An 18,765-nucleotide genomic window follows, 5' to 3' on the forward strand; every position below is an offset into this window, starting at 1 on the left:
GGGGTCTGACCACCATGCCAAGGATAGTGCAGCCATAAAGGCTAACACCCAGCAGAGGCCACTGACAGCTGTCAGTGCCCAGAACCACACCTTTAGCTCTTCACCTACAAGGGAAGGGGCTAAGTTACAGGCTTCTTTGGGTTCAGGGTGCCTGTCTGCTGTATTAGAGTGGGGGGTTACCACATCTTGTAGTAAACACCCTTCTTCCACTCTTTCTTCTGTTAGCTGAGGGGCCACCCACTCAGACTTAACAGTTGCCTGACTAGCCAGGACTTCTTGTGGGTCAGGTTGGACTTTATCACAGCCACTTTTGGAGTTCTCCCCTACTGGAGCAGAATCTCCTTGGCTTGATGGAACCTTGGCTAAAGGTTGTCCACCTTTCCTACTCTGTTTCCTTTTCTTTTTCTTCTGGGGCCTACTTGCATTTACTGCAGAGGCAGCCACTCCAGAATCCTTGGGAGAGGTCTGGCACTGGACCAGTTCCTCTCTTGGGCTCTGACTAACCTCTGGGTAGTCATTTCCAAGGAGACAATTAAGGGGGAGGTCTGTACTGACTACCACCCTTCTCCAGCTAAAAGTCCCACCCACTTCTATGGGCACAAAAGCCACAGGCCTATCAGTGACCCTGTCTGGGCTAACTCTTACTCTGGCAGTCTCACCTGGAATGTACTGGTTTGAGAACACCAGCCTGTCATGCACAATAGTGTGACTGGCACAAGTGTCTCTCAGGGCAGTGGCTGGGATTCCATTCACCAGTAGGTGGTGGAAGTGTCTACTACCCTCTGGAATCTCCAACTCACCCGTTGGGCCCTTTTTCCAGTTGAAGGCTATGAAGACCTCCTCATCTGAGGAGTCATCCCCAATGGCTACACTGGTCCCCCCTGGGATTTTGCTAGGGGGTTTGTTTTGGGACAAGAAGTGTCCTTGGTGTGGTGCCCTGTCTGTCTACAGTTATGGCACCATGCCTTAGTGGCATCCCAGTTCTTACCCTGGTACCCACCTTTGTTTTGGGTTGTGTCTCGGGGCCCACCCACCTGGTCTGGTTTTTGGGGGCCTACAGAGGACTCTTTTTCTTTGTTTCTAGTGTCACCCACTTTCTCCTGAGGAGGTTTTGTAACCCCTTTCTTTTGGTCACCCCCAGTGGAAGTTTTGGTTACCCTAGTCTTGACCCAGTGGTCTGCCTTCTTTCCCAATTCTTGGGGAGAAATTGGACCTAGGTCTACCAGATACTGATGCAACTTTTCATTGAAGCAGGTACTTAAAATGTGTTCTTTCATAAACAAATTATAAAGCCCAACATAGTCATGCACTTCATTTCAGTTACCCAACCATCTAGTGTTTTTACTGAGTAGTCAACCCAGGTCTGGCTCGAGGATTTTTGAGCCCCCCTGAATCTAATCCTATACTCCTCAGTGGAGAATCCAAAGCCCTCAATCAGGGTACCCTTCATGAGGTCATAAGATTCTGCATCTTTTCCAAAGAGTGTGAGGAGTCTATCCCTACACTTTCCTGTGAACATTTCCCAAAGGAGAGCACCCCAGTGAGATTTGTTCACTTTTCTGGTTACACAAGCCCTCTCAAAAGCTGTGAACCATTTGGTGATGTCATCACCATCTTCATATTTAGTTACAATCCCTTTAGGGATTTTCAACATGTCAGGAGAATCTCTGACCCTATTTATGTTGCTGCCACCATTGATGGGTCCTAGGCCCATCTCTTGTCTTTCCCTTTCTATGGCTAGGATCTGTCTTTCCAAAGCCAATCTTTTGGCCATCCTGGCTAGCTGGATGTCCTCTTCACTGGAGTTATCCTCAGTGATTTCAGAGAGGTTGGTCCCTCCTGTGAGGGAGCCAGCATCTCTGACTATTATGCTTGGAGTTAGGGCTTGAGAGGCCCTGTCTTCCCTAGATAGGACTGGTAGGGGGGAATCACCCTCCAAGTCACTATCATCATCCTCTGAGTTGCCATCCTCAGAGGGGTTGGCTCTTTCAAACTCTGCCAACAGCTCCTGGAGCTGTAGTTTGGAAGGTCTGGAGCCCATTGCTATTTTCTTTAGTTTACAGAGTGACCTTAGCTCTCTCATCTGTAGATGGAGGTAAGGTGTGGTGTCGAGTTCCACCACATTCACATCTGTATTAGACATTATGCTTCTAAAAGTTGGAATACTTTTTAAGAAACTAAAACTAGTTCTAGGATCTAATTCAAACTTTTACCAAACTTTTAAACTCTAAAAGGAAATGCTAACAGGGACTAACACAAGGCCTTGGCAGGTCTTTTAAGAATTTAGAAAAATTTCAAATTGCAAAAATCAATTTCTAATGACAATTTTTGGAATTTGTCGTGTGATCAGGTATTGTCTGAGTAGTCCAGCAAATGCAAAGTCTTGTACCCCACCGCTGATGCACCAATGTAGGAAGTTGGCTCTGTATGTGCTATTTCAAAGTAAGGAATAGCATGCAGAGAGTCCAAGGGTTCCCCTTAGAGGTAAGATAGTGGCAAAAAGAGATAATACTAATGCTCTATTTTGTGGTAGTGTGGTCGAGCAGTAGGCTTATCCAAGGAGTAGTATTAAGCATTTGTTGTACATACACACAGGCAATAAATGAGGAACACACACTCAGAGACAAATCCAGCCAATAGGTTTTGTTATAGAAAAATATATTTTCTTAGTTTATTTTAAGAACCACAGGTTCAAATTCTACATGTAATATCTCATTTGAAAGGTATTGCAGGTAAGTACTTTAGGAACTTTGAATCATTACATTAGCATGTATACTTTTTACATAAAACACAATAAGCTGTTTTAAAAGTGGACACAGTGCAATTTTCATAGTTCCTGGGGGAGGTAAAGTATTGTTAGGTTTCACAGGTAAGTAAGTCACTTACAGGTTTCAGTTTTTGGTCCAAGGTAGCCCACCGTTGGGGGTTCAGAGCAACCCCAAAGTTACCACACCAGCAGCTCAGGGCCGGTCAGGTGCAGAGATCAAAGAGGTGCCCAAAACACATAGGCTTCAATGGAGAGAAGGGGGTGCCCCGGTTCCAGTCTGCCAGCAGGTAAGTACCCGCGTCTTCGGAGGGCAGACCAGGGGGGTTTTGTAGGGCACCGGGGGGGACACAAGTCAGCACAAAAAGTACACCCTCAGCAGCGCGGGGCGGCCGGGTGCAGTGTGCAAACACGCGTCGGGTTTTCAATGGTTTTCAATGAGAGATCAAGGGATCTCTTCAGCGTTGCAGGCAGGCAAGGGGGGGGCTCCTCGGGGTAGCCACCACCTGGGCAAGGGAGAGGGCCTCCTGGGGGTCACTCCTGCACAGGAGTTCCATTCCTTTAGGTGCTGGGGGCTGCGGGTGCAGGGTCTTTTCCAGCCGTCGGGAAATGGAGTTCAGGCAGTCGCGGTCAGGGGGAGCCTCGGGATTCCCTCTGCAGGCGTCGCTGTGGGGGCTCAGGGGGGACAACTTTGGTTACTCACGGTCTCGGAGTCGCCGGAGGGTCCTCCCTGAGGTGTTGGTTCTCCACCAGTCGAGTCGGGGTCGCCGGGTGCAGTGTTGCAAGTCTCACGCTTCTTGCGGGGAGTTGCAGGGGTCTTTAAATCTGCTCCTTGAAACAAAGTTGCAGTTCTTTTGGAGCAGTGCCGCTGTCCTCAGGAGTTTGTCTTTCTTGAAGCAGGGAAGTCCTCAGAGGATTCAGAGGTCGCTGGTCCCTTGGAAAGCGTCGCTGGAGCAGGTTTCTTTGGAAGGCAGGAGACAGGCCGGTAAGTCTGGGGCCAAAGCAGTTGGTGTCTTCTGTTCTTCCTCTGTAGGGTTTTTTCAGCTCAGCAGTCTTCTTCTTCTTGTAGTTTCAGGAATCTAAATTCTTAGGTTCAGGGGAGCCCTTAAATACTAAATTTAAGGGCGTGTTTAGGTCTGGGGGGTTAGTAGCCAATGGCTACTAGCCCTGAGGGTGGGTACACCCTCTTTGTGCCTCCTCCCAAGGGGAGGGGGTCACATTCCTATCCCTATTGGGGGAATCCTCCATCTGCAAGATGGAGAATTTCTAAAAGTTAGAGTCACCTCAGCTCAGGACACCTTAGGGGCTGTCCTGACTGGCCAGTGACTCCTCCTTGTTTTTCTCATTATCTCTCCTGGACTTGCCGTCAAAAGTGGGGGCTGTGTCCAGGGGGCGGGCATCTCCACTAGCTGGAGTGCCCTGGGGCATTGTAACACGAAGCTTGAGCCTTTGAAGCTCACTGCTAGGTGTTACAGTTCCTGCAGGGGGGAGGTGTGAAGCACCTCCACCCAGAGCAGGCTTTGTTTCTGTCCTCAGAGAGCACAAAGGCTCTCACCGCATGGGGTCAGAAACTCGTCTCTCAGCAGCAGGCTGGCACAGACTAGTCAGTCCTGCACTGAACAATTGGGTAAAATACAGGGGGTATCTCTAAGATGCCCTCTGTGTGCATTTTTTAATAAATCCAACACTGGCATCAGTGTGGGTTTATTATTCTGAGAAGTTTGATACTAAACTTCCCAGTATTCAGTGTAGCCATTATGGAGCTGTGGAGTTCGTTTTTGACAGACTCCCAGCCCATATACTCTTATGGCTACCCTGCACTTACAATGTCTAAGGTTTTGCTTAGACACTGTAGGGGCATAGTGCTCATGCACATATGCCCTCACCTGTGGTATAGTGCACCCTGCCTTAGGGCTGTAAGGCCTACTAGAGGGGTGACTTACCTATGCCACAGGCAGTGGGAGGTTGGCATGGCACCCTGAGGGGAGTGCCATGTCGACTTAGTCATTTTCTCCCCACCAGCACACACAAGCTGGCAAGCAGTGTGTCTGTGCTGAGTGAGGGGTCCCTAGGGTGGCATAAGACATGCTGCAGCCCTTAGAGACCTTCCCTGGCATCAGGGCCCTTGGTACCAGGGGTACCAGTTACAAGGGACTTACCTGGATGCCAGGGTGTGCCAATTGTGGAAACAAAAGTACACGTTAGGGAAAGAACACTGGTGCTGGGGCCTGGTTAGCTGGCCTCAGCACACTTTCAAATCAAAACTTAGCATCAACAAAGGCAAAACGTCAGGGGGTAACCATGCCAAGGAGGCCTTTCCTTACAGGTGCTGAGTTCTGTGACCTCATGAAGGGAACCCTGATTAAGGGCTTTGGACTCACCACTGAGGAATATAGAGTCAGATGCAGGGAAACTCAAAAAACCCTGAGTCAGTCCTGGGTTAATTTCGTGGACTTTTCAGTGAAAAGACTAAGTGGTTGGTCAAAGGGAAGGCAGGTGCATGATTACAATGGGCTTTATCATTTTATTATGAAGAATATCGACTGATTAACTGTACTTCAGAAATATTGCATCAATACCTGGTGGTCCTGGGATTGTTCTCTCCCTAGGAGTCAGGGAAGAAAGCTGATCATTGGGTGCAAACTAGAGTGACCAAAAAGAGTCATGAGTCATGGAGGGGGTGACCAATACAAAGGAGTAGGACCCACCGCACACCCAAGAGAAAAAGGTGGATAACTAAAAATAAAGAACAGGCAGCTTCTGGAGGCCCCCAAAAACCAGTCCAGGAATGTGGGTCCCACGACACCTCACAAAAGAAGAGTGGGTATATGGTAAGGCCTTGGTCGCAAACAAAGCATGGTGCTTTCATTATATGCAAGCAGAGCACCGTACCAAAAACAGTTCCTGTTCTAAAAACAAACCTACTAGTAGGCCCCTATGGATTGCCAGTGTAGCCTTAGAAGGTGACTCCTCAGATGTGGAGGTCCTCATAGCCTTTAACTGGAAAGTGGGACCCAAAGGTAAGTGAGAGATTCCAGAGGGAAGCAGACACTTCTACCACCTACTGGTGAATGGAATTTCAACCAATGCCCTGAGAAATACCTCTGCCAGTCACACCATTGTCCAGAGGAAAAGGAGAACGTGTAGGGATGGTGGGCAATGTTTAGCCTAAGTTCCAGTAAGTCAAGGAGATTCTGCTACAGTAAGGATGTACTCCAAAGTTGGCACTGGTGAAGCCCAACCTGACCCACAAGAAGTCAAGCAACTGCTAAGCCTGAGATGGTGGCTCCTCAACTAACAGACAAGAGAGTGGAAGAAGGGTGTTTGAGTGGGGGGCTACTAAACCCTGAAGCAAACAGCAAACAGGCCCCCTAAACCCAAAGAAGCCGAAGAGCTAAAGGGGTGGTTTTTTGGCACTGACAGCTGTCAGTCGCCTCTGCTAGGTGGTATCCTTTATGGCTACAGTCCTTGGCATAGTGGTCTGACCCCATGTCAAATACAAAGCTAGGCCACATGACCCTGCTAGCCATGGGAGGGTTACTCAAGTTGTGGGTGACCTCTTTGTGTAAGCTGGGGGTTGCCCTGGCTAAGGAAGGGTTAGCAGAGGTAGACACCTCTCATCCCAAAGAAAAGAGAATGGGTAAGGCAACTAAAAGAGCAGACAAAGAGCTTTTTGAATGGGGTCCTCACAATGTTGAGGAAGGTCAGCTTCCCAAAGTAAATGACCTGGACAGGAGGATGTAACGCAGAGTAGTCCCTGCAACCATCCAGCCTGCTTCTGTACTCTTTCTCACCTGACAGACTAGGAAAACTCTCCCAGGCTGTGGCGGAGTCTCCTGGCCTGTTGGCTGAGTGGAGAAGGAATTAGGAATCTGGGTTGTGGTTGCAGTACATTTTATCTGGTTTTCTATGCACTTTTGACTGAAGTGCAGTGGGTTCCTGCTAACCAGGTCCCCAGTGCCAGCGTTCCGTGCCCTAAATTAAGACCCCTGGTCACTTGATGCCCAAGTAACCAGTCCTTTAACACCTTTGTAAGTCCCTAGTAAATTATACCTCTGGTCCCTAAGAAATGCAGCACAGTTTGTGACATCCTAAAGGACCCAGCATCAACCCATACAGACTGCATGTAATATTTGTAAGTCACCCCTACAGCAGACCTTACAGCCTTAAGGCAAGTTGCATTACATTACATGTGTGGGCATATCTGTTGCACACTCCTGCCAAGAAGATGATCTGCAAGTCTGCATTCCAAGGCAGGAGGCTTCAAAGAAGCCCGCCCATTGCCTTTGGTATGCAGATCTGGCCTTCCTCAGATGGGAGATGCTGAACCCCTTCCCCAGAGCCCATTTGGCACCTAGAAAGAAGGGAAAATTAGCTATGCAGGAGGCGTGTTGCATTTGCAAGCTGGATACACCTCTAGGGTGACCAGCCTGAAATGAACACAGCCTTAGGAACTCTGTCATCTTATGTGTGAAGGAATTAGGATTTCTGTGACCGGGTAATGCCCACTCCACAAAGGAAGTAGTCATCTAGGGGGCGTAGTAACCCCAAAGGCAAGTATCCCATTGGCTACTACCCTTCAATCCCCTTAACGCCCACTAAATTGAGTATTTAGTGGACACCCTGATACCTGGAAAACAGATCTTCGCTGGAAACAAAAGGAGTGGAAAAAAGAAGCCTTCTGACCCAAGAACCGAGAAGCATAAAGGACGTGGGGCCAACCCTGCCAGCTGCACTCGACCCTTAAGGAGCAACCGACCAGGCGCTGTACAGCCTCAAAGAACCCGGATGATTTGCCAGTGCTTTGCAAATCGCCAAGAAAAACTGCTGTGTAGCAGAGGAACTGCTTCCCTGCATTTGCAGGCACTGTTTGCAACATCCAGTGCGCTGCCCCGCTGGCCATCACTCCCTCAGAGGGATCAATGAGCCAGGAGAAGATTGTTTGGAGTCTAGGAGGTCAGCCCTGCCACTTCACCAAAGTCTCAAGTTGCTGACCCCACCTGGAGGCTCCCTACATTTATTACCTGGGGTACTAGACCCTGTGGTCCTGGGCACTGACAGCTGTCAGTGGCCCCTACTGGGTGTTAGTCTTTATGGCTGCAATGTCCTTGGCATGGTGATCTGACCCCATGTTAAAGAGAAAGCTAGGCCCCATGAGTCTGCTGGTCATGGTGGGGTCACTCACGGTGTGGGAGACATCTTTGGGTAAGCTGGATTAGCAGCTCTCATCCCGAAGAACAGGTTCTCTCATCCCAAAGAACAGAGAATGGGCAAGGAAACTAAAAGAGCATTTTGATTGGGGTCCTCACACTGTTGAGGTAGGTCAGCTTCTCAAAGGAAACAACCTGGACAGGAGGATGTAAGGCAGAGTAGGCCCTGCAACCAGCCAGCCTGCTTTCATGCTCTTCCTCGCCTGATAGACTAGGAAAAGCTTCCCAGGTTGTGGCTGTGTCTCCTGGCCTGTTGGCTGGTGGTGCGAGTATTGGTGGGGAGGGGGATGGGTGGTAGGTAGCTGGGTTCTTGTCGCAGTACCCCCCTCCCTCCACACACAATCTTTTTACCTGGTTTTCAATGCAACCTTGACTGAAGTGCACTGGGTTTCTGCTAACCAGGTCCCCAGTGCCCATGTGCCTTGCCCTAAAACAAGAACCCAGGTAACATAATCCCCAAGTAACCAGGTCTTTAGCATCTTTGTAAGTCTCTAGTAAATGGTACCCCTAGTACCCAGGGCCTAAGCACTGAAAGAGGGTGCCTAGGAGCTGCAGCACAGTTTCTGCCACTCTAAGGTACCCAGCAACAACCTCAGACTGCCACTAAGGGCTGAGTGACAATGGTGCTCCAAAAAGTGAAAACACACGCCCTAAACACTGCATGTAGTATTTGTAAGTCACCCCTATAGCAACCAAGGTTTGTTGGTGGTCCAATCCAATCCCAACAGTACCAAAGCAGACCTGCCATTGAGGGATGTCAGGATCCACAAGGCCATTCAGGAGAGTGGCCCCACTGCCGTTTCCCCTCTTCACCAGGTCACCAAGACTCAGAGCAAGTCCCTGACCACCACGACCCGGCGCCTCAAACCACCTCTGCACCCGAGCCCCGCAGCCCGAGTCCGAGGGAGTCGAAGGTGCCCACGGGATCCTGAGAAACTATGGAGCTGAGCCCATCCCTGGGCTTAGCCAGAGTAGACTTCCAGTCACTGCCTGCAGCCTCTTTCTGAAGGCCTCTTCTAACCGCGAGTAACTCCATCACGCATGGGACCAAACGGCAAAAGACACCACTGCATCCGAGCCCCACAGCCCAAGGTGAAGTGGGCCAATGGTGTCCCCGCGTGCCCAACAACCTCAAGGGTTGAGCCCTCCTGTGGGTTCCCCTGGACTGATCTTCCAGTCCCAGCTTGCAGCAATTTCCTGACCAGGCCGTTTCCAAATGAAGTTAATGGGACACCCAGTGCCCCAACACACTTCTGCACCCAAGATGCCCCAGCGCCTCCCGAGGTGACCTGCTGGTGTGGCCTTAGACCCTGCCCCATACTCATGTTAAGTCCCGGAAAACAGACCCTTAAATCGCCGCTAAAAATTGCACAGCGTCAACTTTTGAAAACTGTAAAAATCTATAACTCGAAAAGAACTCAACTGATTCCGGTGATCTTAGTATCTACATTTATATAAAAGTATGTGTTAGTTTTTATAAATTGGTTTCAGATTTCTTCATCGAGTGTGCGTCTCACTGCCTATCTGTGTGTTTTACATGCTTAGCACTACACTCGGATATGCCTAACAGCTCGCCAACACTACCACAAAAAGACAGCATGTGGGATGTCATTTATGCCTCTGTGATACCTTTGGGGTTGGCCTGGACTCTTTGCATAGTGTACTTCTTTTTAGTCCACTATATAAAGAGCCAGCTTCTTACATATGGCACATTGGAACATTCAATTTTATGTTAATGGACCCACAGTAGTGAAATTAAAATCAGATAACAGGTCAGCTTCATGTTAAAGACAAGCAATAATCATTAGTACAAATGACGCTCACTGAACAAATGCCAACTTTCACGTCAGGCTTGATGGATGTCTTTGGGGTGCCCTTACAAAATCATTTGTTTCTTAGTTGCTATCTCATCAACCTGCTCATAAAGTGTAACCTACCTTCTCCTTTTAGGGGATCTGCTTCGTCTGTGAAAGGAAAAATACACAGATCAGATTATGGATTACAAACACTCAAGACTCCCAAATTCGCTGCAATGCATATGTTATAGACAGCAGGCCTCGAAAAATCATAAAAATGTTACTTGACCTGCAGGTCCAGAAACTTGAATGATCTACTCAACCATAACTGCAATGTACATGACCCAAAAAGAGGTCTCAAATTGTGTGATCCTAGTCAAATATTTTGGCTTACAGTCGCCTTTTTCTTCATTGCCACATATGAGTGTACCTTCAAATATGTGTGCTCAGCTTTACTGCTGTACAAAAAATATCTTTGTTTGATTACATAGACTAAAAGTTTGCTCCATGTATAAAAACAATCTAGCCCACATATAGGGAACACATGATCCATTACTTGCCTCTTAATTTACTAATACCATTGCCATCAAGGCAGGAGTATTTCTCAGTTTATGTTTAAACACTCACTTTTAATAATATATTACCAACGCATGATGTGGCTGCACACTCATTTACAGACAGAACATTTCCAATAAATGTCCAAAAACCTTCCCACCAATTTGCATCTTTACTGATAAAACTACATAATGTATTAACAATCTGTGAAAATCTGGTTTCAGAAAACATATTTATTCTTTGCACATAACCAAGTAAATGTTCTGATTCATTTTCATCCTATTAAAATATATTTTTTTCATCACACACAAGTACAAACAATTGCCTTTCACAACTACTGAAATAAATTTTGGAAATGTTTGTTCAGTTGACGTAGCTATTTAAATGTTGTGTGATAGGAAAAAGCGAACGAAATCCTGGAACTCTGCAGTGAGAAGGAACATTAATTGTAAGACAAACTGACTTTTGACCTTTGTCTCCGAACACAGAGCAAATATCACAAGAATAAGATTTAAAGGCATCTCTATTGCTCCTTCACTTTCTGACTGAACAGAACACCTGTTCTTTGTCAACTTGCCAGAAGGGGTGAGCAGGTCCAGAAGAATAGCTCGACCTGATAAAATAGGACTCACCATAGAGAGTGGGCGAGTAGATTTATCGAGGCCTGAGGCAAAAACACTGACTTAATTTTAAAAAACAAAACAATGCTTTACATAAAAGGGAAAGGTAAAATATTTATGAAGAAAGGGATAACTGACAAGAGGAGTCTTGCATACTTCGAGGAAGCACACAGAGCCTGAGCAGTTTGCAGTTTGAGAGTCTTAATATAGTAACAGAAAAATCTGTACCAGATATTTGTAGACCCAAGTTGCAGATAAAGTGTTTAATGCACTTCTACCCTTGAACACAAGAACAATCCTTTCAATATCGATGCAACGGGAAAGAGTGAAAACATCAAGTAAAGCTCTCCCAACGTGCCTGTGTTTCTTTCTGAAAGAGTGGTGCTTCTTGGCTGTTTCCTTGGCAGAGCCTTCTGGTTATTTTTTAAACTAAAGTAGGTGGTAAAGGTTACCAAGCATGGTTGCTGGAAACTGGGGGTGATGAACAGTGGGTAAGTAGCCCACTCTCAAGGAAAGATTCAAAGATTCTACGTTTCAATTTCACTGGGAACTGACAGTTTATTGATGTCACCATGCGGTTCTAAAAAAAACAGCAAGAAGATTCTGCTCAATGGCCATCTGCTGAGGTTTATGCCACTATTGCAAAGTAGTAAATAACTAAATTAAGTGTTAAAACTGATGCCACCCACATGCTACAGCAGTAGAGCGATGGGACAAGAATTATTAGGAACTAGACTCTGGAATCTTTCATCTCAGAAGAGATGCCCGAGAGCCAATTTGTAAGTGACCAGGCGGGTTAGCTGTGGGCAGACAACCTTTGGCAAGAGCTTGTGTTTTTCCCAGGTTCGGATGAAACCTCCCCTTGCTGCCATACACCATTCCCAACACTACTAACCAAGTGTTAGTCTGAACATCAATGGCCACATATTTTAGTACAGACAATTCTGCACAAATGTCAGACAAATTTCGACAAGGTACACTAATGACATCTTCTGCTGGAAACCTTGCTGGCAATTTACATAGCCAGAATTGTATTATTTTTATGTCTACCTAGTTTTCACTATAAGAACATCCATTGTGGGGGCCTGGCCAGGCATGATGGCAAAATAGACGCCTCTTGCTGAGCTCTGACCCTGTAATTAAAATCCTTCATGAGACCATCCTCTGCCTCTTCTAATCCACACTGAACCCCTGATGTCTGATATGGTGTGGGAGCAACCATTTTGAAACCTTGTGACTGCTGATTATTCACTTGTGGTGACCAGGTCTCCACTTGGCTAAATCGGTCACGAGGGTGAAGTGAGATAGAGGCCGACAACGGAGCCACCGAAGGCTGGAGGGTCTTGCGCCGGGGAGCACCTCTGAGATTGTGCACGATGGCGCGGCGACCTTGAGGAACGCATAAGAGTGAGGATGCCGGGGAAACCTGCAGTAGCAGCCGCCCCCAGACTGCGATACGTTGGGTGGAGGCTTAGCAGAGAGACAGCATGGATCTTGCTGCCGCAGCAGAGCTCTGGACTAGAAGCCCCAGGGAAGGAACATGTGCGGGGAAAAAAGGGGTGGTGGTGTACACACTACCTGCTCTGGAGGACTCCCCTCGACTGAGCGATGACTGCTGCATTTGCAACTGTGGAACGTGCCACCTGAAGCCGAGGCAGGGCCTGGAGTCCTGGAACTGGGGTCTTCTGAGCCTACCAGGCTGAGGTGGAGTAAATTGTTCAGTCTGCAGCAGCCGCTACCCCAAGGTGATAAAGGGTGAAGCGGCTGTATGGGCAGGAGCGGAGTGCTGCCAACTACTAGAGACAGGCCAAGAGGCCTGATACTGGATCCTCTTTGGAGGCCTAGAGCAGGCCCTACTCCCGGTGTGACCTCGGTGCCTGAAGGGACCGAATTGGCCCACAGGCCTAAAAAATAGTGCGAGTCCGCTGAGTCACTCAACTGCAGGTGCATGTACGTCTGCGATCCCACTGGGGCCTGGAAGGTCTGGACACTTGGTGAGAGCCCCCCTGTTGCGGCTGCCCTGTGAACTTGGTGAGGTAACACGCCATGGACACTGCTTCTCTGCTGGTGATAAAATCATAAGTGGATTCCCTACCAGGGAACTCAAACGAGGGGGGCCTGCTCTCCATACCTATTTTGCCTTTCACAAACACAAAGCGGACTGTGGCAGGAATGGCGACAATCATCCAAAGGTGCTGGGTCATCGCTGCCTGAAGACAGAATAAATCGGCAAAATCTGCATACAGACGGACACATGAATCTACCCCCCTGTGCCTGCATCTGGTATTGGCATCAGTACTGCGTGTGAATCAGCACAACTGGATCCCGTGGGGGCTTCCGGGGGGTGTCTCTGTGCTTGTGTGCACTTGGGATGAGGAGCGTGTGCCTGATTCGCCCTACCCCCCAACACCTGCCCCCTGGTTGCTAAGCCCCCTGCTGATGTGGGCAGCCTCAATAGCTCCCTGTGAACTATTGACCCAACCCCTGAAGGGCCAGGAAATATCAGTAGTCCCTGCTTGACGCTAGTGCGATTGGTCCACTATTCACCGCTCTAGCCACTATGGTGAATGATAAAAGCTCTAGGAGAGCACAGACAAAAAACATTGTCAATTATGCTCATTCACTGCCACCTCCTACTCCAGTTGAGAAGAACCCGGGACTCTACTGGAACAGGAGCTGGGTCTACTGACTCTACCCAGACTCTTTCTGACGGCGCCTAAGTGCTCCTGATGTAGCTAGTGACAACACTGGCATGGATGGATTCCGAGGGTTCGAATGTAATTCAGTGAGTACCAAACACATTGAGGGAGGTGACCCGTGTGCACAGTGATCTACATTCTCTGGGGTGCAACCTGGGGGGGTCTGCCTAACCCAGTGAATGTTTCACATTTATGTGCAGCAGTCAGGTTGAACGAATGTTTGAGGGGAGGGGGCGAATGGATAACAATTTTGAATGGCGATTACTTCCTAGTGGTGCACTTATATTGATGGGAGTCTAGGTGAGAGCTGAGATATACAGAAGGGGGGCTTGAGTATGGTTCACCTCGCACCCTCTCTGGAATCCTCACCTCTAGCAAAGCAGAAGTATAATTATTTGTTTGGTGTCCTGACATAGTTTGCTTTTTTAAAATTTTGGGGTAATGGGGCGACTGGGGCAGACCTCCCGCTGGCATGAAGCTGGGTGAGAGGTCATGGCACAGTTGTCCAAGGGTATACCTCAGTCGTTCAACCTCTTCTGTACCCATACTCATGAATGTAATGTGAGAATTCTGGAAGGTGAACTCTTCGAAATCCAAACTTTGCCCACTGGGGTATTTGACTGAGATGCAGCATGAGGCTCTGCTGTTTTGGAACTTCCCTGGCAAATGAATGAAGTCCTCTAATTTGGGATTCGGTTAGCGCCCACTGCCAAAACCTCTTTAGACCTCAACATCAGCAGGGTGGTACAGGGGCTGTGTGCCACTGTGCGGTTCTGGAGAGACTTACCATTATCTCTAATGGGGAAAATTGCAGTTGCAAAAAAGATACTACTTCCTCAATGTCTCTGTGTACTCCAGGACATGTTCTATATCATCCCTAGACAGTATTTTAAAATGATTGATAGTCTCATCGTTAACTTACTGTGGGCGGACAAATGTCCATCAGTGGGTCTCTCCATGCTAAAATGGATGTGGGCTCGAGGGGGTATGGAGGTCCCTAGCATGAAGCTATACTGTATAGCTGCACATTTACAACGACCCGGGAGACTCGTAGAAAAGACCCTTCTAAGGGGCTCATATGTGGATGGTGAGCTCCCTTTTACTGATGAGCACCCCCGATGTGGTGGTCCAAGGATAGATTTTATACACATGATCTGGGAATGCATAGTCCTTTCAGCATATTGGAGCTCAATCCTAGTGGCTCTTAATAGTGCCCTCGGATGGCGAATACAATTAGATATGCATCAACTTACATTAGGCCTTATCCCTCCCCTCCTAACAAAAAGCTAAGCAGAAAGTTTTTTCTGCTGGGTCTCTCTCTGGTGAAACATCGAACAGCAATAAAATGGCAAAGCCGTAAGCCCCCCAAATATATAGTATGGATGTGAGATGTTACCGAATGGGCAGTGGCTGAAGAGGCCAAATGAAGCATGTCTGTACGGATGACAAAATAGAGATTGATCTCGGAGCCTGGGCGGCTATGCTCCACAACCTTAAAGACCCTCTCTCTTAAGTTTCTGATCTTACAATAGATAGAGGGCCCAATTGAAATATAGACCACACTATACTACAACTGTCTCACACATCAACTTAGTTATGCTTCATCAAGTTTCACTCTGGATAGCTGACAGAAAGAGCTGGGGGAAGGGAGGGGAAGTTATATATGTTTGAGGGGACATTTTTTATTTTTTTGAGCTCAGGCAAATGTGATCTTCCTGCTATGATATTTCTCCTACCAGTAACTGAAATGTAACAGACTATGTGATGTATTCTTGCATTTCTGTCTTTTTCAAAAAGTCAGTAACGATCATATGAAAAAAAGAATATCCATTGTGAACTAATTTTCAAATAAACTCTGCTGCAATATCACTCTTTGCATAAACCATGGCAAGGGGCATTCAGAATGCAAAGGAATGAGGAGATTCAACTTAAGCCAACATATAGGAAGTGCAGATATTTCAGGATACTTTTTGCTGGCTGATATTTGCATGCCTGAAAAACATTCTCCACGAGGGATTTTCTTGGTAACTGTTGATATTTACATCTATGGCGTGTTTCTGCCCACAAATTTGGCACATGGAACACTTTCTTGAGCTTATGCTTAGTGCCTTTGATCAAAGCATCATCACTCAATGTGGGATCTAGTAACTCCTCTATGACATTTCCAGGGCGTCTTCAAATATCATCTTAAGATTTGAGAAATTGAATGTTTTTCAAAATATCTACTATAACCATTGAACAGTTTTAAAATAATACCACCATGAATTATCATCCCAAACAAATTATTGCAGGAGCACACAATATTGAAGCTTATGCTAGATGCTATGCCCAGCTATCGCTATGCTGCAAAATCATTTTGCCCAAAACATAAGATTTTCTTATCAAACAGCCAAAGTCACAAGATTTTAAAGTGACCAACTGAGCCAACAGACATCTCATATCTTCATGCTTAGCCTTTCTGGTTCTGTGTACAATGAGAAGCGTTGGAGTATTTTGTTTCTATCATCAACCTCAGTAAGATAAGAACTAGCTCTCTTGAATCACAACAATGTAAATTCAATCGAGACATGTAGTTCAAACAGAAGATTATTTAGCCACTAACTCCTCATCAAATAACTGGAAAATTCAATTAGATCTAGTTGGCTGAAACTGTATGCAAAAAGCTCCAATTAGAAGCAAAAAATATTTTGACAATGGAAATTCTATTCCTTATAATTGCTGCTCAAAATTCATAAATTCATAGAGGCAAGAGTTTTACTTTTACTGGTATCCAATAAATGATGTGGAAGTTCTACTGTAGTAAAAAGCAAAGGCAATTTTATGTAAATACAAGTACATTGGTTGCTAGTGTCAGTGCAACGTCTGAACCTTTATGTGCTCTTATGCATCCCTCTTGTATTTATTTATTTTTTTACAGTAATTTTGAATGCCAGTTAAGGGAGGTCAGTATTGAAAATGTCACTTACCCAGTGTACATCTGTTCGTGGCATCAGTCGCTGAGATTCACATGGTATGCATGAGCTCGCCATCTGGTGTTGGGTCGGAGTGTTACAAGTTGTTTTTCTTCGAAGAAGTGTTTTCGAGTCACGGGACCGAGTGACTCCACCTTCTGTGCTCATTGCGCATGGGCGTCGACTCCATCTTCGATTGTTTTCCCCGCAGAGGGTGAGGTAGGAGTTGTACTATAGTAATAGTGCCCGCGCAATGAAAAATGTAAGTATGTACCTATTAAAGGATTAAGTAATATATATACAAATGTACAAAATTGAAGGTAACTTCTGAACTGCTACAGGCTTCCGGGGAGGTGGGTGGGTCCATGTGAATCTCAGCGACTGATGCCACGAACAGATGTACACTGGGTAAGTGACATTTTCAGTTCGATGGCATCTGTCGCTGTAGATACACATGGTATGCATAGACTAGTAAGCAGTTAGTTCCCCATAAGCGGTGGTTTAGCCTGTAGGAGTAGAAGTTGTCTGAAATAGAGTTCTTAATACAGCTTGACCTACTGTAGCTTGTTGTGCGGATAGCACATCTATACAGTAGTGTTTGGTGAATGTGTGAGGCGTAGACCAAGTGGCTGCCTTACAAATTTCTTGCATTGGGATGTTTCCTAAAAAGGCCATTGAAGCACCTTTTTTCCTTGTTGAATGTGCCCTGGGAGTAATGGGCAGTTGTCTTTTTGCTTTAAGGTAGCAGATTTGGATGCATTTAACTATCCATCTGGCTATACCTTGTTTTGATATTGGGTTACCTGCATGAGGTTTTTGGAATGCAATAAATAGCTGTTTAGTTTTTCTGATGTTTTTCGTTCTGTCAATGTAGTACATTAATGCTCTTTTGACATCTAATGTATGTAGTGCTCTTTCAGCCACAGAATCTGGCTGTGGGAAGAATACTGGTAGTTCTACCGTTTGATTTAGATGGAATGGAGAAATAACTTTTGGTAAAAATTTTGGATTAGGTCGTAGGACGACCTTATTTTTATGTATTTGTATAAAAGGTTCTTGTGTTGTGAACGCTTGAATTTCACTTACTCTTCTTAGAGATGTAATGGCGATGAGAAAGGCAACTTTCCAGGTGAGGAATTGTATTCCGCAAGAGTGCATGGGTTCGAAAGGTGGGCCCATGAGTCTTGTTAGAACCACGTTTAGGTTCCATGAAGGAACAGGTGGTGTTCTTGGTGGTATAATTCTTTTAAGCCCTTCTATGAATGCTTTGATAACTGGTATCCTATACAAGGAAGTTGAATATGTAGTTTGCAGGTATGCAGATATTGCTGCAAGGTGTATTTTAATAGAAGAGAAGGCTAGCTTTGCTTTTTGTAAATGGAGCAAGTAATTTACTATATGTTTTGGAGTTGCCTCTAGTGGTTGTATCTGATTATGATGGCAGTACCAAACAAATCTTTTCCACTTACTTGCGTAGCAGTGTCTAGTGGATGGCCTTCTGGCCTGCTTTATGACTTCCATACACTCTTGGCTAAGTTGTAAGTGTCCGAATTCTAGGATTTCAGGAGCCAGATTGCTAGATTCAGCGATGCTGGGTCCGGGTGTCTGATCTGTTGGTTGTGTTGCGTTAACAGATCTGGTTTGTTGGGCAGTTTGATGTGTGGTACTACAGACAGATCTAGCAGTGTTGTGTACCAGGGTTGTCTTGCCCACGTTGGTGCTATTAAAATGAGTTTGAGTTTGTTTTGACTCAATTTGTTTACTAGGTAAGGAAGGAGAGGGAGAGGAGGAAAAGCGTAAGCAAATATTCCTGACCAGTTCATCCATAGGGCATTGCCTTGGGATTGCTTGTGTGGGTATCTGGACGCGAAGTTTTGGCATTTTGCGTTCTCTTTTGTTGCAAATAAGTCTATTTGTGGTGTTCCCCAGAGTGTGAAGTAGGTGTTCAGAATTTGTGGGTGGATTTCCCATTCGTGGACTTGCTGGTGATCTCGAGAGAGATTGTCTGCCAGCTGATTCTGGATCCCCGGAATAAACTGTGCTATTAGACCAATTTGATGGTGGATTGCCCACTTCCATATTTTTTGAGCTAACAAGCTTAACTGCGTTGAATGTGTTCCTCCTTGTTTGTTTAGATAATACATCGTTGTCATGTTGTCTGTTTTGACAA

General features: G+C 46.3%; 1 protein-coding gene across 1 annotated transcript in view; it reads right to left on the reverse strand.

Moving 5' to 3' along the window:
• PRPF38A (pre-mRNA processing factor 38A) overlaps positions 1–18,765 on the reverse strand; it is a 94,460-nt gene that overhangs the window by 22,273 nt on the left and 53,422 nt on the right. Inside the window, exon 7 of the mRNA XM_069232669.1 lies at positions 9,912–9,938. Within this exon, the coding sequence (XP_069088770.1) occupies positions 9,912–9,938 (27 nt within the window). The remainder of the gene's footprint in view (positions 1–9,911; positions 9,939–18,765) is intronic.

This window comes from Pleurodeles waltl, chromosome 4_2 (assembly GCF_031143425.1).
Source record: "Pleurodeles waltl isolate 20211129_DDA chromosome 4_2, aPleWal1.hap1.20221129, whole genome shotgun sequence".
NCBI lineage: Eukaryota > Metazoa > Chordata > Amphibia > Caudata > Salamandridae > Pleurodeles > Pleurodeles waltl.